At 42.2% G+C, this 26704-nt stretch overlaps 1 protein-coding gene across 3 annotated transcripts in view; it reads right to left on the bottom strand.

Annotated features, from left to right (window-relative positions):
• LOC118220870 (potassium voltage-gated channel subfamily H member 6-like) overlaps positions 1-26704 on the bottom strand; it is a 55147-nt gene that overhangs the window by 23233 nt on the left and 5210 nt on the right. For 2 of the 3 annotated variants that reach the window (XM_035405245.1, XM_035405246.1), the window contains exons 2-6: positions 20887-21117; positions 17050-17202; positions 16606-16718; positions 13908-14205; positions 12819-13012 (exon numbers count right to left, since the gene is read on the bottom strand). In XM_035405245.1, coding sequence (XP_035261136.1) covers positions 12819-13012; positions 13908-14205; positions 16606-16718; positions 17050-17202; positions 20887-21117 — 989 coding nt within the window. Of the gene's footprint in view, positions 1-12818; positions 13013-13907; positions 14206-16605; positions 16719-17049; positions 17203-20886; positions 21118-25040; positions 25238-26704 lie in introns of those variants that run through there. The other variant, XM_035405247.1, reaches the window with a different exon arrangement.

Genomic DNA, 26704 nt, shown 5'->3' with positions numbered 1-26704 from the left:
ATGCACTGGCTCACCGGCTCAGCAGTAAATAGGCGATAGGAGTGTTGTATCTGGATAAGGTGCGCAGCACACAAATGCACACGCTCGCATTCGGGCAGTACTTAACCATGATCTCATCATCAGAAAAAAAAAGCACTGCCACCTTTCTGTAACACTTTCAGTACACCTTCCCTCCCGTGGCCTTCACGTGATGCCAGCGGGCCGTCTCATCACAGAACGTGCTAAGCGCTTATGGACACGAATCAGTAACAAAAAGGTCAATCGTGCCCTCCTGAGAACAGGCAGAAGAAGAGGTTTTAGCATATCCCAGGTACTGTAGGTTTCAGCATAACAGAATATATGGTTCTCGAGATGAAGACCAGAGACTCGTGTCCCCTACAGGGTACAAAAATGAATTGCTGAGTCTAAGGGGAATATTTCTCCAGTCTTTTTCAGTTTTTTGTTTTTTTTCAAAGGGCAATGAAGACTGAAAAAACCAAGGAGGACAATTCATGTTAAGAAAAGGCTGCATAAACTGCACGATTGTCATTCACCTTGTATGTCGGAATAAAAATGTCAATGCATAAGAACCACGTTACCAAAGCATTAGCATCTTACTTACAAAAGCAGCCTGAACCACATAAGCCTGACTCATCCTAGCCAGACTGACACAGAAGTGCCCACCGCATTCACTCAGATAGGCATCCATCCCGATTTAAACATCCATCACTACCCGAGCCTTGAGGACACCTGGGGGAATCGTGCAGCGGGAAACAAATGAAAAGGCCGCTGACTTCAACGCTCTATAAATTTGCGGCTAACTCCTGTTCAGCATCGGCGCCTTCAGTGCAATGACGTGGCGGCGAAATTCATTTATATCTAGTAGGTGACACGACAGGCCAGCGACAGGAAATTTGAGGGAAATGGCGAGTAATGGAAAGGAATCGGCGCTTCCTAATACGGTGGGTCTGGACTCGGGGGCGAACGGCGCGTCTCCTCATTTCGACGGGGGCCATGATTCTTCCGAGCGGAGTGGGGCCGGGTGCCACTATTACGCTGTGACAGAGATGGAGGGACAGAGATACGGGCTCCTTAATGGAGCAGAAACGAGGAGCAGCTGAGCTCCTGCACCGGTGGGCAGCGGCTCAGTCACAGCTGAAGCGAGAGAGAGGGGGAGAGAGGGAGAGAGAGAGCGACGGAGAGAGAGATGGAGAGACAGACAGAGAGAGAGAGAGAGACAGAGACAGAGAGAGAGAGAGAGGAGAGACCATGAGAGAGATAAAGAGAGCGAGGAAGAGAGAGACAGAGAGAGAGCGCTAGAGAGAAATAGAGAGTGAGAGAGAGAGAGACAGAGATGGAGACCGCTAGAGAGATAGAGAGAGATAGAGAGAGAGAGAAAGAGAGAGAGAACAGATCGTGCATGCTGTCTGGCTCCTTCCACTTCCATTAAGCCAGGGCGGTGAGGTAAGAATTAGGGGGGAGCGCAGTAATGAACCATCTCTGAGGATGACATGGCCCGCCCCTCTACACTGGCAGATCACTGCACTTTCCTCTGTCACAGACCCTGAGAGCAGGTGCTTCCACCGATTCCAGTTCACTTACATCGATTTGTGTCCTCCAAAATTAATACATCATACTAAGGAAAAAAGAGAAAAAGTACATCATACTAAGAAAAAAAGAGAAAAAAAATGGATAATGTTTATCCATTTTTGTATAAGCCCTGATTTATAAATGTACACAACTTTATATATAAAGACTTTATATAAAGATAGGTATACCTGTCCACATTCTGGGAAACAATTTGTAACCACAAATTTTTAATCTGGATTTATAGGCCCATTGCATTGCTGCAATTACCTCCCTCAATTCAGGACAATGCAGAGTACTCGCCTTTCTCTGAAGCCAGATGGCGTTTCTTATCAATCTACAGTCCACAAGCTGTGCTGCATAGTCATTATGTCATGAGTACACTTCATGCGCAGTTGCCATAGGCACAGAGCAAGTCCACGATCAGAGTCAGATGTGCTTATCCAGAGCGACTGACACAGATTATGTATTTACATACAATCCATTTATGGATATGGATATTTACTGGAGCAATTTAAGTTAAGTACCTTGCTCAACTGTACACCAGCAGCAACGCAGGTGGGATTTGAACCCACAAACTTTGAATTACAGCCCAGTCTGCCCCCCAGACCTGTACAGTCCACAGGGTCATGTCAATTCACAGTCACTGAGGAAGCATTGTATGCAGATTAAATTACATAAATTGCATTAACATAGAAGGTAATCAGTACTGGAGGGCTGGAAGGGAAATTATGTGTTTTACTTATGAACACAGCCATTAAGTAGAGGAAATAAGAAGACTGAAGAATGTGCCTTAGCTAGGTACAGATGGCTCTAATACTGATAGCACATTTCAGACAGTAGCAGAGTTCTTTCTTCGTATTTTGATCTATAATACAATACAATACAATACTTCATTGTCCCTCAGGAGAAATTTGTTTTCACAGCTTTGCTTTGCGGCTTCACATAGATACATAACTACATAGATACATACAGTATATACATATAACACACATATAATAAATACATAGATACATATAGCAATTAATGTAAGCAGACCATAATAAAATCAGGTTCCCATACACCGATGCCTTCTCCAGTTACCTGTAACTGACAGTTGGGAAAACTATTGGTAGGTATCTGTAGTTGGTCCACTGGATTGCACTTCAAAATTTCAATTACATATTTTGTATTGAAAAGAAATTTTCTGAATCTGGTTACATTTGACAGTGAACGCAAAAGCAAACAGAGATGTAGCAAACGTCAGCATATACTGTCAGCTGAGAAGTGTTTTATATTTTGGTAGACACTGATTTCCCATTTTTGCAGTCTATTTAGGAAAATAATAACCATATGGTAGCGAACCACAGAATCAAAGGAATGGCAGTGATGAAACCAGAGTTATACCTGTTATCACAAATGCAGCTCCTGCTATCAGATTTCCTCCTGGTGGGTAGTCATGAAACTGCACTGGGAACAATCGCACCAGGAAGTCTGCAAGCAGCAAGAGCCCTCAGTGTCATCACTATCTTCCTCTGCCTCTTCAGATACAGATCAGTCAGAAATACTTCTCATCTTGCTAGCGGAATAATGTAATTTCAACACTAACTGACAAGATCACTCATCTTCTCTGTAAGGAATTCCAGTCCATTTGCAAACCCTATACAACACTTCCATAATCCAATAATATTCCGCAAAAAGGCTTCCATAAAGGAGGTACCCCACAGTGCCAAAGCCCAGCTGACAACAGCCACTCTCTCATACGGACATATAGAACTAAAAAATGTACCTTAACATAGAGAGCATGGTAACCTTTAGTTTCTCTCAGGTTCAGGTCTCAGGTTGTCCACAAATCCTCCACCATGTTCCATACAACTGTGTATGGAACATACACATACTGCAGTTTTAATGAAAATACTTCCTCTTTGGTATCATGCCTTAATTCCTTTGATGACAAAATACCCCTTAAAAATGCACAACAAAAAGAACACCTGCCTGATTGTACAACCCTAAAAGTTAACTTTTTTTTACCCACTTAGGCTAATCAGAAATGGTTTGCAATTCAATACAGCAAATTTATGCATGCACTCAATGATTTTTTTGAATCTCAGTTATTGTGTAACCTCTTGGTCGCAAGTATGCCTCCCAGTGATCAAACCATTGAAAGGCACTATAATTGTGCAACAACTGGACAAAAAACCAACAAGTTTTCACCATTGCCACATTCTAAATAAAAAAAACTCAGTGTTTTAAATATTTATAACTTTGCCAATGTCAAACTTATTTTTAAATGTCTGCATCCATATTGGAGGACTTCTTTTAGCCTTTTCTATTAAGGAAGTCACTATTTGGAATTCTTCACTTGCACAGTTTAAAACTGAGCATAATTTTGAGAATTTTACATTCAAACTGAAGCAATTTTTAAAATACAATCAGTCATATAATCATACATGCTCCTGTATTGGCAGGCTTTTATTTGATATGACAGATATATATGATAGCTTTACACAATTTTAACAACACTGTAGTATTTGTAATTTACGATTTCTATTCCGCGTTGTATATATGAATGTTTGAAAAACCCATCATGGGACAAGCACTGGAAATAACCATATGCTACAAATGGTGTACCGCATTGCATTTGATTTTTTATTATTATACTAATCTATGTTTGCATGGATCTGTCCCTATCAGATAAACACTAAATAAATAAACTGAACTACTACCTACAGCAAAATATCTGGTTTGTGAGTCAGAGCAGATATTTAGAGCACTAGATTCCTAGACAGATTAAAATACTCATGAGGGTACGTTCCTATCTTAAGAGTATGTTTAGGCAATTCTGAATCATTCTCTGAACCAAAAGACATACCACCCACTAACATCTAATTTTCTCTATCTAACTGATACAGTTATTGACATATTTTTTTAGTAAATTCAGTATTGAGACAGCTAGGTCCTATTTTGTGGGAAGTAATGGGCAGTGGCACAGCATATGGGGATGCTCCTTGATCCGGCTGGAATTTGCCCAACACAAAAAGCAGTGTGAGGGTGGGAGTATCAGTGGGAATAATGCTGTCAGCAACAGGGAAAACATGCCTCGAGTTAGGCTACCAGACCAAATGTAGTGAGCATTGAGGGTCTGTAATAATAAGATGTTTGAAATGATGATAAACCAAGAATCAAGCCGACATTATTAATGAGGGGGGTTGAGGGTGGAGAGTATGTTGATGCACAAACTATATGTCTTCCAGGTATTTAGCTAAATGATCTACAACATAATATGTGCAAAAAAGGGCAAACCCAACACAAATCGTAACTTTCAGTCACAAAATAAGAGTGTCATGCACGCAGTGTAACCTCATTACCGAGCAATATTCACTTTAAAATATGATTAAAATATTATATGTTGAAGCCTTTACACTGGAACTGAGTGACAATAGCAAATACTTTTTTATTATTACTCTTTGAAACATCTGTCAGTTACATAATCTCTTGAGAAGGCGTGTTAATCAGTTTATTAACTTCTGCAATGGAAATTTTTTTTGTCTGCGAGGAAACTATTTTTGTTAACGATTAATCAATAAGACTAGAACTTAGCCGGCAAATCTCGTTATTGTTGAAACCCTTGTATGCATTATTATAGCATCAGTAAAATAAATATGGATTCTTCCAGTTGCAATAACACAACTGAATATCAGCCATTGGCAGGCCTTGGCACAGTTGCTGCCCCCTAGAGTCTGCATCGCCAAAGAGAGACGCGGAGCAACAGGAGTGGACGGTGAGGACCGCTGCCTGGCAGGGAGAGGCTGCTATCTAGTGCACACACAGGGATACTGCACACCCTTAAACCACATCAAAAAGGCCCGCTCCAACTCCCCAGTGAAATGCCTCCAATATCCCAATTAAAATTGGACAGATACTGCGCTCCGCTGTGTCACTGACACGCTGCTCAAATTGAAGCGATTCGTATTTTTACATGTTGAAACCCCGCACGTTCTGTTTCTTCATTATGGCGGGTGTGGGAGATGAGATCCGTTGAGACATGGGCTCTTAACTGACAGGGGGCAGAGAGCTGGAGGCTCTCTACGGGAGAATCCATCTCCAGAGGAGAGCGATGACACACACAGAGCACCTGCTAGGCCACGGGTCTAGGATACAATGGCGCCTGCTGGCCCTGATAACGCTCGAACTAGTCTCAGCCTGAATAATTCAATTAGCCGCACCGAGACTCTCTCCACCCCTTGTGGTTAATTGCGGATGTTAGACTTTTGTGACCTCGCCTGTGGCCTTTGCATTGACGTTTTGATGACAGTGAAGACGTGGAGTGTTTACTGAAGGTGTTCCGAACACCATAAAACAAAATAACAAGAAAAAAAACAAACAAAAAAAAAACAAATGGAAAGGCAAAACATTTGGCTCCTGGCTATAAAAGCAAGCAGTGTTTAATAAATGAATTAATGCAATAAATCTTCATACAAGGTGAAGATGTGCCTCCGCCAAAAGCATCACCAGAAAGCTATTCTAGGCTAAGCTCACTTCACCCATTGCAGAGCTTGCCTTGCTACCATCACTGGGACAGACTGACATTTCAGCACAAAGCCCTCAGTTCTCTCTCCTTCATCTGAGCTAGAGGAGCTGAATCTGACTCAGCTCATACTTATGCTGATTACTGTCCCTGCTTGGTGCTTCTTGTCAAACTTTGAGATAATTTTCAAATCTAGCAGTTTTGAACAGACATTTATTTTTGTAAGACAATTCGTCAACAGAGGAAAAATACTAGTTTAAAAAGTTCAATGTGTACTCAGTTCAGCATCTATTCACATACACAATCACTAGACCTAGGTATTTTTACTTATTTTACCTATTTCACAAATGAGCATGTCTCAAAACATAAATAAGCATGGCAGCTACCATTATTTCAGTGCGCGGATATGCATTAATCCATTTATTGAACCAACCCTTTCCAAAGAAAGTATTTATTAACAACAAATTTGATATCAGATGTTACATTGGAAAACAATTGTTTTTAAGTGTGAACTCTGAACATTGGAAAGCAATAACAAAAATATGAAGCGACATCTGTTTCACTAATCTACAGAAAAGTTTCTGAAATAGTCAGTGTGAGATGGAATGAACCGGCAATGTAGGCGGTCACAGTATAGCTAGTAAGGCTGTCAAAAGTGCCATGAAATTGAGTTCGAATATTAGCTTTTGTAATTAGTTAGAGTTTTTTATCAAACTCTTCAGAACAGAAAGGAAACATAGCCTGCCATGGGAACATTATTTAGCCTAAAGTGTTAGCTGACCAGATCTGTTGAACGAAGTGAAAAAAGAGGCTGGCTCGCGAGGCTAGCTGACCAGTAACGTTAGGTGTCCATGGAGCTGAAAGTATCACCGGAGGTTATTGGCAAGGAAAAGCAGACGATCCACTTGCTCTGGGTCCAGGGCAAAACGTTTTTTGTTGACAGAGGAAGTAACGTTAGCACAGGAAATGAACTTTGCGTGCATGAACATGATTCGCCGTCTGAAATTAAAGCCTACATTCATGTTAATTACAAAACGCGGGATCCAAAACTAATATTCGAATGCTCAAATTTAGGTTCGAACTTTAAAAAAAAAAAAAAAAAAAGATTTTCGAATATTTTTCGAACTTCAAATATTTTTTGACCGCCCTAATTATCTAGGTGAATTAGTACTCTGTATTTTCAGACATCGGACACATCGGGATTCTGGAACTGCAGTAAATTATTTTTATATACTGAGATGTTTACTTTGATCGAATGTTGGCAGTTACATTAATGAATGTATCGACACAAACCGCAATGTCAGGTTCATGTTTGTAGGCTACTGTAGCAAATAGTTGTACTTGAAGGTTACAAGCTATTTTGAAGGTTTAAACAGGCTGACCACATGTCTTCCATCCTTCCTATCAACAAACAAGTTACAGCTGTACTCTCCCAAAAAATGTTGTTACCGAAAGTGTCAATGAGGTTATGTTAGAACTTAAACACACTTTAGCTGCCTTGCAGATTTCTTTTGTGTGTATAAAATGGCTAAAGGACATGAGATTAGATCTAAAATAATTCAGCTGCATAAGGAAGGTGAATGGCAAAGGAAAATAAAAAAAGTTTCCAAAACAGGAGTTTAAAAGATACAAAGAAAATGGGACTCCTAACAACCATGCAAGAACTGGTAGATCACTGAAACTAACACCATCACAAAGACAGTGGCCAAATGTTTTTTTTAATTTTTTTATCTTTGAGAGACAGGATAAAAGATCAAGCTTCAAGGTTGCTTCAGATCTGACTAAATCAACAGCTTTTTCTGTCATTTCTTCCACTGTGATAAACAACTCAATGCTGTGGGTCTGAAAGGATGTGTAGCTGTCAAAAAGCCACCACAGAAAAAGGAAATAACAAAAGAGAAGAAAATATGCACTAGTACACTGAAACTGGACACTTGAGATGTGGAGTAAGGTTTTATGTAATGATTAGTCTAAATTTGATATTTTCTAAAGAGAAGGCAGTACGTACTTTAAGAAATAAAACAAATCTTAACATATCATGCAACATCCTCTGGACAACGCTTGACTGGGGGCAAATTCATTTTACAGCAAGGTAATGACACCAAGTACAATGCTAAGAAGATCAAGCTGGTGGTGTTATCAGAATAAATGGACTGGCCACCCCAGACCTGAGTGTGTTTGGGACTACATGGATTGAGAGAAGCAGAAAATGCAACAGACTACTACGACTGAATTTTGGAGGTGTTTACAAGAAGCAGTCTAGTCTACTGAAATTAATGGAAGCTGTAATGAAGGCAAAGGGTGGACACACTAAATACTGAAAGATTATATTGTACATAGTTGAGGAGGATGGTATGTAATTTTGTGCTAAATATATATTAGCTGCATTATATTCTGCACTTGCACTTAATGGCTATTTTCACTGGCAAGTAAATAAAAGAAAGAGTGGTCTCTGAATTTTGCATAGTACTGTATTCTGAAAAAATAATAAGACCACCCTTGTACAATAAGAAATGCTGTCTGCTAAAACATGTTGAAAATGCAAATTCCAGCTATGTATAGAGTATTGTGTAGAGGCCTTTATAGCTAAAAGGTCTGTAGAACCAGATAGACATGCTGGAATATACATCTTCAAAAAATGAATAGGCCTGCTTCCTGGCACAATGAGAAATGCTGTCTGCTAAAACAATCGCATTGAAAAATGAAGTGCTAATGGAGAGCTGCTATGTTTTAAGTTTTCCTCCTTCCTTCCTTTGTATTTTGCAAGAGCTGTCTTGCAAAATACAAAAGATCACTCTCTTCCTCAAGGTCATCTTACTTTTTGGACCTTATTGAGGCTAGGAAGAGCACATCAACTTGGAAAGAACAAATCAGACCCATCCTGGCTGATTCCTACCTTGTAATAATGACTTTGTTTGTCTCATCAATGAAAAAAAAAGATATTAAATAAAAAACCCAAACAGTGAACCTCTGAGATAAGAACATGATCACTCACTCCACTAGGCCTGGATAAACTTGAGAATTCTCTCTTACAGATAAGTCTGAAATAACCAAGATAAGTATTACTTCTAAATCCTCTACATATATGTTTGTTGAGCCTTACTCCAGAGGCTGGTAAAGAACAGATACGTTCGACACAATCAATCATCAAATATGTCCACATTTATGAAAAACATACAAGCAGATTACACATGCTTTCTCGTACAGTCTCTCTAAGCCACTTGCTTTCTTGAGAGCTTGCCTCTCTTTTTTGTTCTTCTTCACAGGTCCTCCGTTGCTGGAGAGCCGTTCTGGATTTATCTTAGATGACTAAGCCTCTGAATGGCACAGAGACACTGGTCTGCTTCATAGACATGTCCGCTTTCCTGTGCTGGCAGTAACCGATAACAGTGTAAACTGTGTGCATTTTCTCCAGGTCAGCTTATTTAGAAGATGGTTCAGCTCTGTGATGTGCCAAAATAGGCAGCGGGGCTTAAAGTTTTAAAGTTTATCTTTGGTAGCCATGATGGGGCTGGGAGGAAATCTCTTTTTCTCTTTTCTAACAACTTGAAATGCTCAGTCATACTTGTAGGCCTGTCTTATCGGCGCAACTTCCTCCTCCAATTCGGGAGAGTGCGACAAGCACGCATTCGCCTGTCAGTCACTGTTTCTAGTTTGCAGTTCACTAGCTGAGCAGCGCAGTCATTGGGCCTCATTTATCAATGATAGTGTTGGCAATGATCAGAATGTGTGCATAAAGTGTGTACATATTCACAGAAACATACGACTCATCACATGAACATGAACATAATTAAGATCTAACGCAAACAACTGTTCCAGACACGCAATTCCTTGCGGTAGAAAAGGAGCACTGTAGGACATTTTGGTATTTTTAGCCTGAGCCGGTGAAATGTAGCACAGCATAAATCAAACCATAATCCCTAATGCTGCTATGTCTTTAAATTAATATGTAGAAGCTTCCAGACAGACATTAGACGATGTTTATATTAACGCTGCATAATGTTGCCACGAATGACGGACGTCTCCCACATAATAGGCTATGGCTTATTTTCACATTCAGTGGTCAGAGGTAGCACATGTAGCATGTCCCTTTTTGTGTTCCATTAGTGTGTTGTGATAACCTTTTTTTAAACCAATTGACCTTAGCAAAATATCCACAATTCCCACCCACCTTAGCTACTGTTGCTATGTACAACAAAAAAAGATGGAGTCAGCTTGACTGAATTACTGCAAGATCGGCTAGCTAGCAACAATGATTTTGCAGTGTCAGAGCTAGATGTTGGAGGAAGAAACTGTTTCTAAACAGGGACTGGCGGACTGCAGTGTCAATCATAAATTTGCTAATGGTCAGTTGCCTACAGATGACATCATCATTTCTTGCAGTATTCAAAACTGTAGTCTTTTTCACAGCAGAAATGATTTGTTGGCAAGCCATAGTTTTGATTTGTTTTTGTATGTGCTATGTATGTATATGTACAAACAGCATCATATCGGAGACTGTAGATTTAAGTTTACAGATTATAATAAGCGGAGATAGACATTAATGTATTTTTATGGGTGGAAAAAAGTAGAAATTGTTATTTACTGTACAAGTAGCCAACATTAATAGCTTAGTCTTCAATAATGCTGGCATGAAAATAACAATTCTTTGCCAAAACTTTATTAATACAATTTGTGGCACATTTCAGCCTCAGAGAAATGTCTTTTTTTTGCTTACTGTATGCAATGGTGATATTTCGACAGTGACTGAAGATTTTTATAGATGCAGTCTTGTCATTTATGATGAAGTGTGATTCTTCGACATAAACCCAATGGACAAATACTTGCTGGCCTCATATTTTATGAATCAGTTCTTAGGCATACGACTACACCATATATAAACAAAGTAATGATTCGTCTGATTCATTGCTGGCCCCTTGCACCAGAGGAATACTTTTCATGTGCAGTTGGCACAGGGAGACTTCTGGTACCCGACTGACCAAAGGAGTCACTCTTACATGCTGCAGAAGGAAGCCAACTGACACCTTCCCTCCTGGATGATGCTACAGTGTACAATGTATCTCCCTGCGGGTGGCTGGCTTCTGTCCACACTGGCACATTCAGGAGTCAATACCAGACCATGGGGGCATGCCAACGCTGAAATCGAATGTTTCATGGGATGAGACTGCCAGCATTTTTTATCACTTTTCAAAAGAGCAAATAAAAAAAGGAATACCTTACTGTGTCACTGTTAACATTGCCTGTCTTACATCTAACGTAGCTGGTCACATCAAATTGTTTCTACCACTTAACACCCAAGGAGATTTAACTTCTGTTATGAAGGGACCACCGCGCTTCCTTTCAAGTAATATCCATTCTGATGAGATGCTTTGATGCTTTGTGAAATGCTCCGAGACATTTATTTCATTGAGTGCTGTATCGAATAAATTGTGATTGATTTTAGTCATACAAAATTTGACTGATTGAATCAGGACAGGGAGCCAGACAGATGAGAAGTGAGAGATGAGAAGAGAGAAGGAGAGGCAGAAGATAGGGCAGCAAAGGGAGAAAAAAAGAGTGTGCTGAAGATAAAGTGAACCCAGGCATCTGTCCCCTATGCTGTTGTGACTACACTAGCAGGATGTGTGTATCTCTCTGGGGGGAAAGGACCTTGACTGTGTTGGTGAACCGTGCTGGCATTCCATCTGACCACCAAGAGCCTCCCCTGCCCCAGAAGCCTTGAATGCTACATCTACGTCAACTGACCCAGATATCCTAACTGCGTACTACAAGTTTTTTTAACCCAACTGAAATACACTGCCTCCCTCTCAAATCTCAACAAATGTTCGCTCAACAGTGACCCGACTGTTTGGACTGTTCAGTGAATGCGAAGCACTGTTTGAAGTGTTCCCTGTTATAACACGACACACTTGACTGGCATGAGTCCAGAACGTTGTGCTGTAGGCCACAGCAGTCATGGATTTGGATAGCAGCACACAATCCCTCCCGAACCAGGGGTGGTAACAGCATCTGTTGGCCCGTAATGATTTTTCCACTGGTAAGGCGACCATAGTGCCTCCCATCTGCTTAGCGTGTCAATAAGGGACTCTCAGCACCATATTCAGCTTACTGCGGCACCCACAGCTAACAGCCAATGCAACCTACAGATATTAGTCACCATGAAGCACAGAAAGCACTTCATCCATGCAAACAAAACACTCCAAATGCATAAAAAAACAGGCCAGTTATCCACACAAAAATAATGCAGTGGATCTAGGTCACTACGCCAATACATTGGATTCTTTGACTTACAGATGATACAGCTGACCTCTATCAAAATGAAAACACAACTAAAACTAAAAAAAAAGAACATCATGGTGTATATGAGACTTGTGTAACCACTGGTTCCCTGTTTAGTCTGCTGCTGTAATGCACATTTCCAGTTACTCTTTGTGAAATTTTGTAAACACAAAGATTTATTTGACGTAAACACAAACACTTTGCATAAGAGCACAGCAGCTGTTACACAACACTCTCTACCATTCTGCACGGCTCGGGGGAGTCATTGACCTCATGCAAATGGCCTGCCATGATGTCCTAAAGCCAAGCTTGACACTGCGTCAAGTCCAACACATTCCACTATCAGATTAAAACTAACTGTGAGGTCATAATCGTTAATTCACCTAGCGCAGCAACCGGCACCAGTTTGAACACAGCAATACATAAGAGAAAGGCTGACATGACCTCACAATCTGAGGGGTCCTACCTGAGTCACCTTTTCCGTAACGTTCTGTGTGCGGTCCTTCACCTTGCTGGGCGCGATGATCTCGATCTCGGTGGGCGAGGGCGGGCGGAGGCGGTCAGACCCGAACGTGAGCGTGATCTGCGGGATCCGACTGATGGTGCGGTACTTCATCAGGTCCGAGTCGGAGGTGGAGTTCAGCAAGTTGTGCTTTAGGTCTACGGCCAAACCCACGCGATTAATCAGAGAGGGATTCAGGGGAGAGCTACATTGATAATCCAAATGCGATAATTGTGTGTGGTGTACTTTGTTAATTATTTTGTATTCAACAAATAATTGTTCACAGCTGTTTGAGAAGACTTGAAATCAAGCAAAATAAATGAACCACTAAAAATACATAACCTCACAACTCATACAGTTATTAGCATTTTCTGTCTGATTTACCACAGAAACAAAAAACAACTTTGCTGTTTTTAATTACCCAATGCAATTTCAGCATTAGAAATTAAGTTTTATGGATTCTTGTTTTGTCCTAGTCGTAACTTGTAAGCCAAATACAAATATTCCACAACCGCTAATTTAAATAGAGGCTCAGCAATTTCAAACTTCACTTCACAGGTAGTCATAAATGCCATGGTTACTAAGCCATTGACTGATGCATCATGACTGTTTTCTCTCTCTCTCTCGCTCTTTTTCTCTCACTGAAGTCTGGCTGTTGCCATAGCAGATGTAAAGAGGAAGCAAAAAGTCATCTGATTATAATAGCTTTCCCGAAATAACCTCCAAGGGTCTAAACTTAATCTTGCACATAGCTGAAGACCTTAGGGTGCCTCGTTCAGACAGCTGCAGTTGATTTGCGATTCTGCACTGGTTTTGACTTGATGTTCAAAATCTTCCAAGGGTCAGAATAGTGCAGGACAACCACAATGAAAAGCATGACAGGAGTGAATATCACATATATAATATCACATATGACACTGACTATAAGTTTAATTTCACCATGGATTAAAAAATTACACTGAACAGGATCTCTGTTAGAGTTGAACGAAGGATTAAAGCAGAAACAGGTGAATGGGCGGGCATGAAGATAGACTCTCGCACAGACAGACTCACTGCTGTTCAGGCGCGGGTCCCCACCCCGGCCGCACCAGTCCGTCCTCATGCTGTCGATGTCATCGAGCGAGGAGGCGCGGCGAAGGGTCCGCAGGCTGTCCCGGGACCGGCTCCAGGGCAGGCCGTCCCCGTGGAAGGGTCTGTCTGGGTCCAGGCGCTCGGGGTGCCATTTTGGAGAAGAGTGCCCAATGGGACGCGAGGATCGGCCCTGCTCGATCAGGGCCTCCGTCTCAGACTGCATGCAGCTCTCCTTGGACGGGATGTGGAAATCCTTCAAGGGCACCTGGTCATTGCTGGGCTAAGAGGCGGAGAGTGGAGATCATGCATGTGGCTCTAGCACCCTGCATCAATCAATCATTACAAGAGAACTCAACCAAATAGCTATAGACATCTAAGGCTGTGTAGTTCACAGCTATCGTTCATTAACCCCCAGTTTATCAAACAATGTTATACACTGCAATCATATAAAAAGAATAATAAGCATTGAAGCGGACTTCGGATATTTTTAAATGCCCATGCAAGACACTACGCTATGAAATGAATGCTGGACATTAGTACCATTGGCCCAGCCCGATATTGAATTACTCATTTTCATTAAACGGTAATACTGACAGGCACTAAATAATCTTATTGGCAGGTGAAAAAGAGGAAGTGACAGCACAGCTTAGATGGAATCTGCCTTGGGCTGTGCAGCAGGCAAGGGGGCCCCACTGACTGACCACAGGCGGAAGCGCTGCTGTCAGGCCTCTCTAGGTTTTATGCGAACGTGTAGTCATGTGACCCGAGCACTGCTGGATGGCACCTGCACGGCAGGCCGAGCTGGGGGGATGGGGGGGTGGGGGGCTGCTGTTATCTCACCTGAACAGAGGGGCAGAAACCCAGACAACTATCTACGGCAGTAGCCCTGACTGAACAGCGCTTTATTCTGCGGCTGTCACCCGAGGTTTGTAAACTCTCTTTATCCTGCGTGCAGGCTTTCGGCCTCTCGTGTGCTGCCATTGTTAAAGTCATATTTATCAAACTAACCTTCAGCTGGGCTGCCTTTTCTGCTGCTCTTTTTTAAAGGCATGCTCTGTAAACCAGCCTCCCTCAAACTGTGCACATGCGCAATCAAACTGACCGGGGGTAAAACCACCTGAAATTTCACGCCGTGTAAAAACAATCTGCAAACGGGGTTTTAAAGCAACAAATTCACTGAACAGATTTACTGTGCTAGCCTTCAGCCGAGGAGTTACAGCAAATGGCACAGAAGAATTACGTACTGATCATAAACACTTGGGCACTGGGTTGGTCAAAGTAGTGCCAACCCAACTCAGCCTTAGAGCCTCCCAAGCCACCATAGTATGAGAGTAAACCTCAATGTTTTGGAGATTAAACCTTGCATTCTACAGGAACTAACTGGCAAGTGACCAGAGCAACCGCATGTATGCTAACCTCAATTAATTCTACTTACTTCCATCACAGTAGTTTTGTAGGTGAGGTTCAATTAAATAGAATGAGCATTGTAGTTTAATTTGAGTAGAGAGCTACCTATAGATAGCTACATAATGTTACAGTTGGAAGACAACATTAGTTAGTACCAAGATAGACAAGAAAATTTTAGTTAGAGATAAAGCACTAGTGATTTAAGTTCAGCAGAGCTAGCTATTGTAATCAATAATTTCACATTAAAGTTCACATTCTCAGCTTTCATTTAACAGCATTTTCATACACTTTTGGTCTGTTATCGTCAAACCACTTGTGAATTGTTTGATTACAAATCTACAATTGTGGGTTACAGAGCCAAATAATTTTTTAAAATGTTGTTTTCCCAGAGAATATGGAGCTCACTGTATGTTGCTAAAGTCCTTAAGTGATTTTAATTTAGAAAAGATTTTCCATGGAATTTCCAAGTAGTCATAGTGACCTGTTGATGTTTTGTCTATGCAATCAACAGAATATTTGCCGTGATACCCTAGCCGCTACTCTTTGGAATGTGCCCTATGTGTACATTGACCTTGGCTCTGTGGCATTTATGGTGCCCTTCTGAAGGCCCAAAAAATTTGTAATGAGTCATACAAATTTTCACAGACAACTAAATTCAATAAAACAAAGTTTCAAGCGAATTGGACATGTTGTGATATTTTGAAGTATAGTACTTACAGTGAAACAGTTTAAAGAGTTTGGAAAAGTATGAGAGTGTTACAGATTTCTGTTACATAGACCTCAAGTCTCACACATCAGACAAGTGTGCCAGCCAGAGGAGCACGGGCTCCCCCTATTGTGTCTGGTTCCTCCCAAGTTTGTTCCTAAATGCCGTCAAGGAAGTTTTGCCTTGCCACTGTCACCTCTGGCTTGCTTTGTGGGGGTTAGTACGGGGCATACTGTGAAGTGTATTGGAACAAATTCTTTTGAAGTGTACAATATAATACTTGATTGATTGATCGAATGTTTGAGACTACCTGAGGGCAAATGTAATGCTCACTGGCCACCTTTTCAGTATAAAGATGTAGCATAGACATTACTATATTTTCTACTGAAATTAGGAATGTTTTTAAACTGAAATTCAACCACCCCCACCAGTGGCTAACAGTGCTGAAGCTTTGCTCAGTATGTTTTAAAATGAGAGGGAACATGCTGTGTTACACATATGTATTTTCAAATCCGCATGTCACATGCTTCTGTGGATGAGGTTCACTTGGTCAAAAGGCTCAGTCACCTGCAAGTGCTCTACCACCACACCCTCGAACTGGTCCTTGGATATGGAGGGCTGGCGCTGGAGGGCGATGGTGTGCAGGGAGGGCAGCTTCAGCCTCGCCCCTCGGCTCTGACCTGAAAGACCATGAGCCCAGGACACCGACATCAGACTGTCTTTGTCACTTCAACATAAGCCTGTGTTATTTTAACTGGGGGAATTTGCATAACATTCAAAACCCCTCCACACAGCAGTCAAAGTCACAATCCTCTGCTGGATTAATGAATGTAGTCAGATTTAACAGGATTTTGTTGTGCAAATAACCTCTGAAAGTGATACACACTGACATCGACTGACATCTCGCTCTCTCTCTATCTATCTCACACACACAAACACACACACACTCACACACACACACACACACACACACGCACACATAGACACACAAACACACACAAACACACACACCTGCCCTGATCCAGCCCTGGGCTAGCCTTTGTCTGAGTCCGCCCTTCTTGTGTGAGGTTTCCAGTAGCTCCTCAAAGTTGAGGATGAACATGATGACGGCGCCGTCCTCGTTCTTCACTGGAACCACATGTACGCGGCAGGGCAGGCAGGTCCCTGTGGTGAGAGACACACATTGAGTCACCCCTCCTTTTTACATACACAAAATGTACCACGTTATAACCTCTTATTAAGACACACGGTCTATTCTGTGCATTGGCCACAATGGCCCTTTCAAAAGCTGAATGCATTGTCATGTAGCTACTCCACATTCACTCCTGCCTACACTGAGCTGTAGTTTCGAATGAGTTTTTCCAGGCTAAAAATAGGGCTTAGGAGGTGACTATGTGACAGTAACTGCGGTCAATCAGGCAAGAGAAGATGGTACACTTAAAACGCTGTGTGACTGCATGCCTGTGGACCTGTGTGGTGAGCAGCACACTGCTCTTCCACTGCTCCTCTCGTTTCAACTTTCTTTAGAGAAGTTTTTCAAACATTGACAGTCTTTAAAAGTGTTTTGGATCTTGTCCTTCAAGGGAAAATCAGATGCAGTGCTCGAAGGAGTGTCAACCACAGTCAGTAGTGAATGACAGGAACAGAGAGAGAGAGAGAGAGTGAGAGACGGATGATTCAGAAAGAGACTGCCATGGTCAAGCAGAGAGGGACAGGGGGCTGTGAAATCCAGTTTGACAGCATCACAGAGAACTTCAAACAGGAAAATACAGCAAAGAGCACTTCAAATACAAGTAGAATCCAACAGGGACAGGTGCAGGCTTTCATATCAAGCCACTCTGCTGTCTCCAACAATAAACACTTCAAAACAGAGCTGCTGGATGGCTCGTTCAGTTAAAGCACCACACTGTGGTGCATAGATGAGCCTCACAGCCTCAAATCAAATCGAGTGCCCAAAGTGGCTGCACCATGGGGCGATAAGTAATTGATGATTGCGTCACCCAGGGCACGGGAGGGATTAGTCGGTTGGGAGACCGCACTTCATTGCTCTTCAGTGACTCCCATTAGGGCGCCCCTAGACTGCATGTCAAAGCCGCACATGACAGGTATTCCTCCGACTCCACTCTATGCAAACCTAGATGTAGCCAGCAGCATAACAAAAAGCAGCAGTGACACCACGTGTTTCAGACCATGGTTCTCTAAACTCTCCTGAGTTCCCTGTGGGGTCTACACACAAACGTGGCTGCGGTTGCAGATATTACAAATTAAGGTGGGAGCTGGTTATGCAACCCCAAAATTTTAAATGTTTTAAAACTCAGACTGATGCTTTCATTTCCATCATCACAGATGTGAACTTTGGCTTTAAGTCTAAATGCACAAACCTTAAGCTTGAGGCTAAAATATTTAGCTGTGTCTTAAGCAAACCAAGCCAAATGTTTGGCATGCACAGAGCTGAGTTTCACTAAACTCAGCAGCTTTAGTATGCAAAAGCTTCAGGTGGTGACTGTCAAGTTTGATCTGAAGACTCTGAGGACAGCCTCAAAAAAAGAAGCAGGTTAAATATCAAATAATTATTCCAATTTACAATTATTACAGATGGGTTTAAGCAACACCAGTGGCCCTGAGACATGGGTAAAACTAAAACAGTCCTATCAGGACAGATACAGTAACAGGGTGAGCAGGACTAACAGCAGGAAAAGGCCAGAGCAATGGGAAGACCATTTAGTGACTTCTATCACACTGATCAGAGCAAGTCAGTCCTGCTCACACCCTGGCTCATCTCTCCTATTAACAGGTTAAAAATAGCATCCTATCCGGGAGGAACCTCTTATTCTGTTCTTTATCCACATGAATCATAATCCCTTGCCATTTACTGGTGCTAATTAGGTGTTGGTTATTTGGCCATGGAAACACCTTTAGTATAGCTGCACCTGACTTTTACTAAATTCACTCTGTTCCATTTATTTTCATAGATGTTACAAAAGAAACCAGCAGAAAGAAAAAACTGAAATGAAACTGAACATAACGCTGTTTGAACTCATAAGCAAACACAGTTTGGTCCTGTGGGTTTTCTGCTTTCCATATTTAGGTATAATTTGGAGAAATGTAACAGGCAAATTCAGGAACCATGGAAACATGCAGACTGTAATGGAAAAAGTGGCATACTTTATTATATGTTCAGCTAGTCTGGTCTCAAAAATAAAATTAATTAACAAATGTGTGTGTGTGTGTGTGTGTGTGCGCGCGCGTGTGCATGTACGTGCATGCGCGTGTGTGTGCATTTATATTTGTATTTATGTTTGAGGGCATGGCTGTCTGTGTGCATGTGCATGTTCATGCATGTGCCTAGAGATACAAAGGACTGTAAACAGGTGTGCTATGAAAGAGAATTGTCACACTAATTAAATTTCCATAACAACGGGCAACCGTGCAACCCTGATGCTCATCTGTCAGAATGGAAACTTGTGCCAAGTCAACCAAACCAGAACAAAAGGACTCTCTCACTGTGAAGCCCATTGCAAAAACAGAAAGTCATTCACATCAGCCAGTAGTGTATGTGTGTGTCTGTGTGTGTGTGTGTCTGTGTTTGTGTGTGCGTGCGTGTGTGTGGGTGCACACGTGTGGTTCAGGGAGGGGGAGGAGGTTCAGACTGTGGACAGTACAGTACAGTGAGCTTTGACTTCCTATGCCTTCTCCCTTTATTCCCTTGTATCAGTCACAAGGCACAGGAGAGAACTGAGAGGAAATAAACACAGGCCTCTTCGGCTGATGCAAGAGTGCCACATCATTTACAGATTGGTCCCAAGAGGATTTTTCAATTTTCACTGTCCTTACATGATCAGGGATTTTATCTCCACTAAGACAATAAATCCCTGAGCGTGCAACTAAAGGCAAAATATATCCTTAGGAGGACTCACCTAACATTTACATTCCATTACTAAATGGATGAAGACAGCGGGTGAATAGACAACCTCATAATGAGGAAGAAAAACACTGAAGTTGCCTGCATGTCAGCCTCTCAGTTGAAAGCTGCTGGTAGCTCACCTTTCTGCACCTTTCTCCTAACTCTCCCCTCTAACTGACATCTCTAGAGGTCCATCTCTTCAGGCTTCTGTCATATGCAGAATCCATTCCTTCATTTATGTAAAGAAGTCCTTCACAGCCAACGTCAAAATCATTTGTCATTATAAACATTCTGATTGATTCCAGCCTACATCATATATGCTCTTGTCCAATGACTGTACCTACAGACAGTCCTTAACAAATAAACACAAAAGTGAATTTCTTCTCCACAGACAAAATTTGCACTTCAATCACAAGGGACAAGCACCAAGTGAATCTTGTCCTTTCTCCATAATTGGGATTCTGTCTGCAGTGAGAGGGTTTTGTTTGGATGTGGTCTGTCTGCAGTGAGGTGGTTTTATTTGGAGGAGGTCTGTCTGCAGTGAGGGGGTTTTATTTGGAGGAGGTCTGTCTGCAGTGAGAGGGTTTTGTTTGGATGTGGTCTGTCTGCAGTGAGGTGGTTTTATTTGGAGGAGGTCTGTCTGCAGTGAGGGGGTTTTGTTTGGAGGAGGTCTGTCTGCAGTGAGGGGGTTTTGTTTGGAGGAGGTCTGTCTGCAGTGAGGGGGTTTTGTTTGAAGGTCTGTCTGCAGTGAGGGGGTTTTGTTTAGAAAGGGTCTGTCTGCAGTGAGGGGGTTTTGTTTAGAAAGGGTCTGTCTGCAGTGAGGGTGTTTTGTTTAGAGGGAGTCTGTCTGCAGTAAGGGGGTTTTGTTTGGAGGGGGTCTGTCTGCAGTGAGGGGGTTTTGTTTGGAGGAAGTCTGCAGTAAGGGGGGACAGTTTTTGCTGTACCTTCCTTAGCGTAGTAGAGGATCTCCACTTTACTTTCCTCAGAGCCCAGCAGGGCCTGGGCCACCTGTGCCAGGGCCCCCTTCATGGTGCCCGGTCCCACCAGGAACTGGCAGGTGCAGGGCTGCTGCATGATCTCAGCCCGCGAGAAGCCAAACATTTGGCAGAAGCCCTCATTGCAGTAAATGATGCCACAGTTCTTCATCTGCGCGTTCGCGATCAGGAACTTGCGGTCTGCGGAAAGAGGAAAACAAGGAAAATGGCCAAGTGAGGGCAGAGAAAGAGTGGGATAAAATAAACACCCATAAGGGATGAGGGATGACACAACACAATGAATTCTGGGTAAGGAGCCATCGCTCAAGGCTTGACGGTAAAAACCCAACTTCTGTGACTGCAGCACAGCCCCCAGATGACACGTAGCAGATCATTGTTAAGAGGCGTCAAATAAAGATCAACATAATTTAGGCTACACCTCCTAACAACAATTTGGAGTCCTATCAAAATGAATGCCAAAACTTAAAGTGGATGCCCACGACTGAGATTCACTGCAAGAGCAGGCTATAGGGATTGACAAAAAGATTAAAATCTTTGTCACCAATTAAAAATTTGAAAAGTGAAAGGGTACACTGTAGTATAATATGTTGTCGGAAAATTGGTGTGGTATTAGCTCTGAGACACACACACACACACAGGCGGTAGGGATGCTATTTACTGATTACACTGTTGCTAAGCAGCTACTCCCCGTTCCACTCAGGGAGCCACAGAGGCAGTAGAGAAGATGGTGGCTCTGACATAAGTGGTGAGTGTGACTAACCATCCAGGTATCAGCCTACACTGGACAGTGCCCAACAAGCCAACAAAGAACACTCTATAGGCTAATGCCAGTGTAAACTCAATCCAAGTGGACTGCTACTTTCAAAAGCCAAAATAAAACATTTCTTTAAACATTTCATATTAAAATGTTGTAGTATTTAGCTCAGACTCTGTATATGATTTTTTCAAAATAGGAAAAGCTACTATTTATTTAATACCTATGATTTAAACAAAAGATTCTTGTGTGTAAATTGAGCTACAAATACAAGGGCATGGGTACAGAATAGTAAGTATAACACAATGAAGCAAAACCACCATAAGTACTGTTTATCCACCATTCTTATTCTACCCTAAGAGACTGTACCAAGACATACAAGGGAAGGGCTAGATTTTCACTAAGCCCTAGACTAAGGCCTATGGACAGCAATCAGACTGCTCCTCAGATAGTTTTTACTCTCAGTTAGACCCGCATTACCATCTTGTGATTGGATGCTTGACTGCTCAATTAAAATCAGCACGAAACTTGACTGAAAATCTGACTCCACACAGCTTGAGAATACTCAAATTTTGGCAAGAATTTCTATTTTGTTGCATGGGACATTTTGACCTCCAGTTACCTCAATTCTTCCTTCCACCCCCTCCACCCCCCTTCACCTCCCCCGCCCCCTCAGGAATCCATATTCAGCTGGGCCTTTTCAAAACATCTAATGGATCGAAATGAGCCAGATCCAGAATGATCTAGATACTGTAATCTGGATCCAAAATTATTCAGATGCCAAAATCTTCCATCCTGCAATTCAAGATCACTTTTTAAATTCTGAAAGATGCAATAGCTACGCATAAACTTCAATAAGGCTCAGGCTGGATAACCAAGAAATTATCTGGATCACAATGTCTTTCAGCCTTTAAAACCCAACCCAAAACAAATGCTGAAATCTCAGCTCTGGGACTCAAGTATGTCAAGGCAAATGTCTGAAAAGTCTTCCCGTTTACTGTAATCACTGTGCCAGGCTATCACTGCTGCATACCTTGTAAAGAAAGAAGCAGGAAGCATATTGCATATTACCCTAATGAAGCAACACATACAGAGTATATGGCACTGCCTGATAGCAGGAACCAGAGAATCATGAGGGATCATAACAAAGCAGTTAATTAAAAAAACAATTGACAGCTCGTATCTAAGAGAAATGCAGGGCTGACAGCAGACCCACTGTGAAGCAGAGCCAGAAGCCCATTGGTGGGTGAGGATGTTATGCACTAGGTTTAAGCATTCATCTCATCCCAGTCCACAGTGCTGTGATGTCACGAAGGTGCTACTATGAAACGCACTCCATGCTTCTAACAAACTACAACCTAATTAAGTGACGATGGATTGTGTGGGAGGGTGTGGAAATATATGTAGCCTATGTTTTATGAGTCTGGTTTATGAGTTATGGAAATTCAATAAAAACAACAAAAACCAAACAAGGTTATCTTACTGATCAAGTGCTAGCAGGTGCGATGATAAAGACAACGAGCCAGGAGGATGATTATTTGAGTGTGCAAGTGCGTGTGTGAGTGTGTTAATGAGTTTGGCCCCTTCATCTTAATGACCAGCAGCAGGCAGTCCCCTGGCTCATAGCCATGTCCAGTCAACAGAGTAGGACTATACAGGAAGTGGTGAGGGTGTACACTGACAGCTATGATATGCAAGCAAGTACTGCTGTTTCCTGCCTACTGAGCTGAGTGTCGATCTGCACCAATATGAAAGAGATCTCAGCGATACGCCTTCCACGCTGTAAGCAGCGAGGGGTTGAATAACTGCACAGGCAGAAAAACGTAGCATAGCTATTACCAAAGACATAACTTACGTCTGAGTCAGAGTGAGAGTCAGGGCTTCAGTTTGATTCAGACTCATAGTAAAAGTCAGAGTCAATTACAGTTAGGGGAAACATTTCAAATTAGGGCTATGACTAGTTACTCTTAAGTCTCAGCTGTCATGGAATTTTGATTCACAGTACAGCCTGAGGGGTTTGGAACACCTCACTATTTAACTGAGAAATTGAGGGCTTTTGTCATTGAAGTGACAACTGTGCAGAATGCATAACGGATCATGTTGCAACTGTGACAGCATGAAAGAGTCGTTATCTTTACTTGACCACCAAGAAGGCCTGGGCAATGTTTAAATTCCATCCACATTTCCAACACAATCGCAAAGTACTGGTTTTGCCTGCAAGAGTAAGAAGCTTTCTAATTCAAATGAGTAAAATGCCACAAAAGAGTGACTTGTGGTTTGAAAACCAAGTTTTTAAGACACAATATGCATAAATTGGTTTCCCCTCTCTTATTATACACTGTTTTGGGTTGTAGTGTAGATGTTGGTATGCGTTGTGTGCATGTTGCTGTTTTGAGAAGTGGTGCAAATGTTTGCCTTACACTAAATAAAGCATGTCTGTGCATCCTGTGTGAAGCATGAAAAAGCACCCTGGCATGATACTGAGGTACAAACATACAGCTGATAAGGAAGCCAGCTGTTTTCCATTCCAGCTCACACAGCATTTCACACAGGAGGAAAAAAGGACTCCCCACCTGAATCATCCCTGCAATCATCATTTTTGCTGTCAAACTTACATTTGGCCCTTTTATCTTCCTGACACAAAAAGACATGTTCACATGGATGCAGGCTGTAAAATAATATGGTCGTGTGCTTATTTGATGATAGCAGCAGTAATGTGGAGTAGTCTCCCCACTTACTTCAATGTTACTTTCCTGGTAGCTCACATACGTGTGCCGAAACTGTGCCTCCATCATCTCCTGTCCAAAGCTCACTCACTCTTATGGGGGTCCACACCCCCAAAAGGTCAATCTGATAAAAGTAGGTGTTCACTGATATCACCAAATAGCTGCCGTATGCCTCAAAGCAAAACCTAATGCACTGTCCATCTCCTGAGGCTACATAGGTAGATCCCTTTGAATCTTTCAGAGAATTAATTACGTTAGATGTAATTCCCTCCTCTTTGGTCCCCCTGCCTTCTAACCTTTGCGGTAAATCCACTGTGCTGCTGCTCAGCTCACCTGATCTACAACCTCCCCAGACCTGGCCATGTCACTTCCTTTCTCATCTCCCTCAACTGCTGATTTATCACATCTGTTCTGGACCCCAGTAATGCAATGAGCTTCCCACTGAACTCAGGACAGCAGAAATCCCACCCATCATCTGACGCAGACTGAAGACCCACCTCTTCAGACTACACTATGGCTCCCCTGACCTTCTTGAGCTATCTTCTTTCTTTCTTTTTGGATTTACTTTTGGGATAATGTAACAGAAATAGCTGTTTACGTGAAATTCTGACCCAACCACCTACATGTTGCAGATTCCAGACCAGACCAGTCCACGTTTTTCCAATATTCGGTCATCCGGCTTTGGTGATCATGTGCCTACTGCAGGGTCATCTTCTTGTTCTTAGCGGGCAGGAGTGGAACCTGGCATGGTTTTCTGCTTCTGTAGCCCATCTGCTTCAAGGTTCAATGTGCTGTGTTCAGGAGATGTCCTTCTGCACACCACTGTTGTAAACAGCTGTTTGAGCATTTGTGGCTTTTCTGTTAGCTTGAATGAGTCCACCCATTCTCCTCTGACCTCTCTCATTAACAAGATGTTTTCACCCACAGAACTGCTGCTCACTGGATACTTTTTGTTTATCGGACCATTTCTAAATATACAACCATCTATCTAACGAGTTGTGGTAGTAATACAGTATATACGTTAGCTATGCGAGGCTAGGTTTTGTAGCTAACTAGCAAGCAATGTGATATAATCTAAACACAACATTACATACAATCGATAACATCCATCATTGAAAATAAAGAACACACATTAGTTTCCTAAGCTAATGCCTGAATGTTTGTCAGTCTTACTAATGTAGCGCAGATGGGTCCGTGTGAGCAGACGCTTGCTGGTTTTTCCAAGGAAACTTTGGCTTGGAGAGCATCCTTGGATCAGGCCGTCTCTAGTCTCTGTTTGGTTTTCCTTTTTGCTGGTATGACGAAAGGATTTTTGTTGTTCCTGGAGGTGGAAGCCATGGTTCGCTGTCGCAGGAAGGTCCATAGGCTACATGAATTTTCTTGTTGCTATGTTGCCGATTTGTCTACATGGATCAGTTCCTTTAGCTTACTTGCAGGATAAAGCGTTCACTTTGAGTTAGAATCCACTGATCACGGGCAAAGAGAGAGTGATTGCATCTCTCGCATGTTCCTTTGCACCTGCAGGCCTTAGCTCTTTCTGTCCCCGGCGGGGTTAGCTAGGCTGAGGTGCCCTTACAGACTGTGCCGGCCGCACATCTTCTAGACATCCTGTCCATCAGATAACAGACAGGTACCGAGAAGGGAATTCACATTTATAACCTACATGAACTCAGTCACCATGTGATCAGTCTTTCCAGCGTGATGATGTGAATGACATGAGTCTGACCTGTTGGTTCAAGATGGATGCATGGACACCTACAAGATGCACCTTACAAAGTGGTCACTGATTATTTGCATGGTAGTATTTACTGATGTTTATGGTGCAAATTGTTGTCTGTTTGGTCAACTTTACACTCATTGTTTATAAATAGGTCTTCTGTGCCTTCTTGGTGATATCACACTTTCGTATTCCTGAAACTACAACTGATGTTCTCCAGTTTTATATGTCGCTCTGGATAAGAGTGTCTGAAAAGGGACTGTAATGTAACGTATAACATTGCAAATATTACAAGCTGGTTTTTAATTAAAATTCCCAACAATATCTCACTCTGTAATGGTGACAGTTGCAGGCAACAATTGTGATAATAGCAATCTTGACTTGGAAAAGCAAGCTTGCCAGGGGTTTCTTTTTTCAGCCCCTCACCATCAGCTGAAACAGAGCATGGTGCAGCTATTTTTAACCTGCTCCTTCCATAGTCAGTTTGTCTACACACTGCATAAAAATCAGGAGCAGAGAAATACAGGGGTATACAGCTCAAAATGATGCATAGTATGCACTGACAAGTGT

Source organism: Anguilla anguilla, chromosome 2 (genome assembly GCF_013347855.1).
Source record: "Anguilla anguilla isolate fAngAng1 chromosome 2, fAngAng1.pri, whole genome shotgun sequence".
Lineage (NCBI taxonomy): Eukaryota > Metazoa > Chordata > Actinopteri > Anguilliformes > Anguillidae > Anguilla > Anguilla anguilla.
The sequence above is the reverse complement of the archived record's forward strand: the minus strand, read 5'-3'. Positions and strand labels throughout refer to the sequence as shown.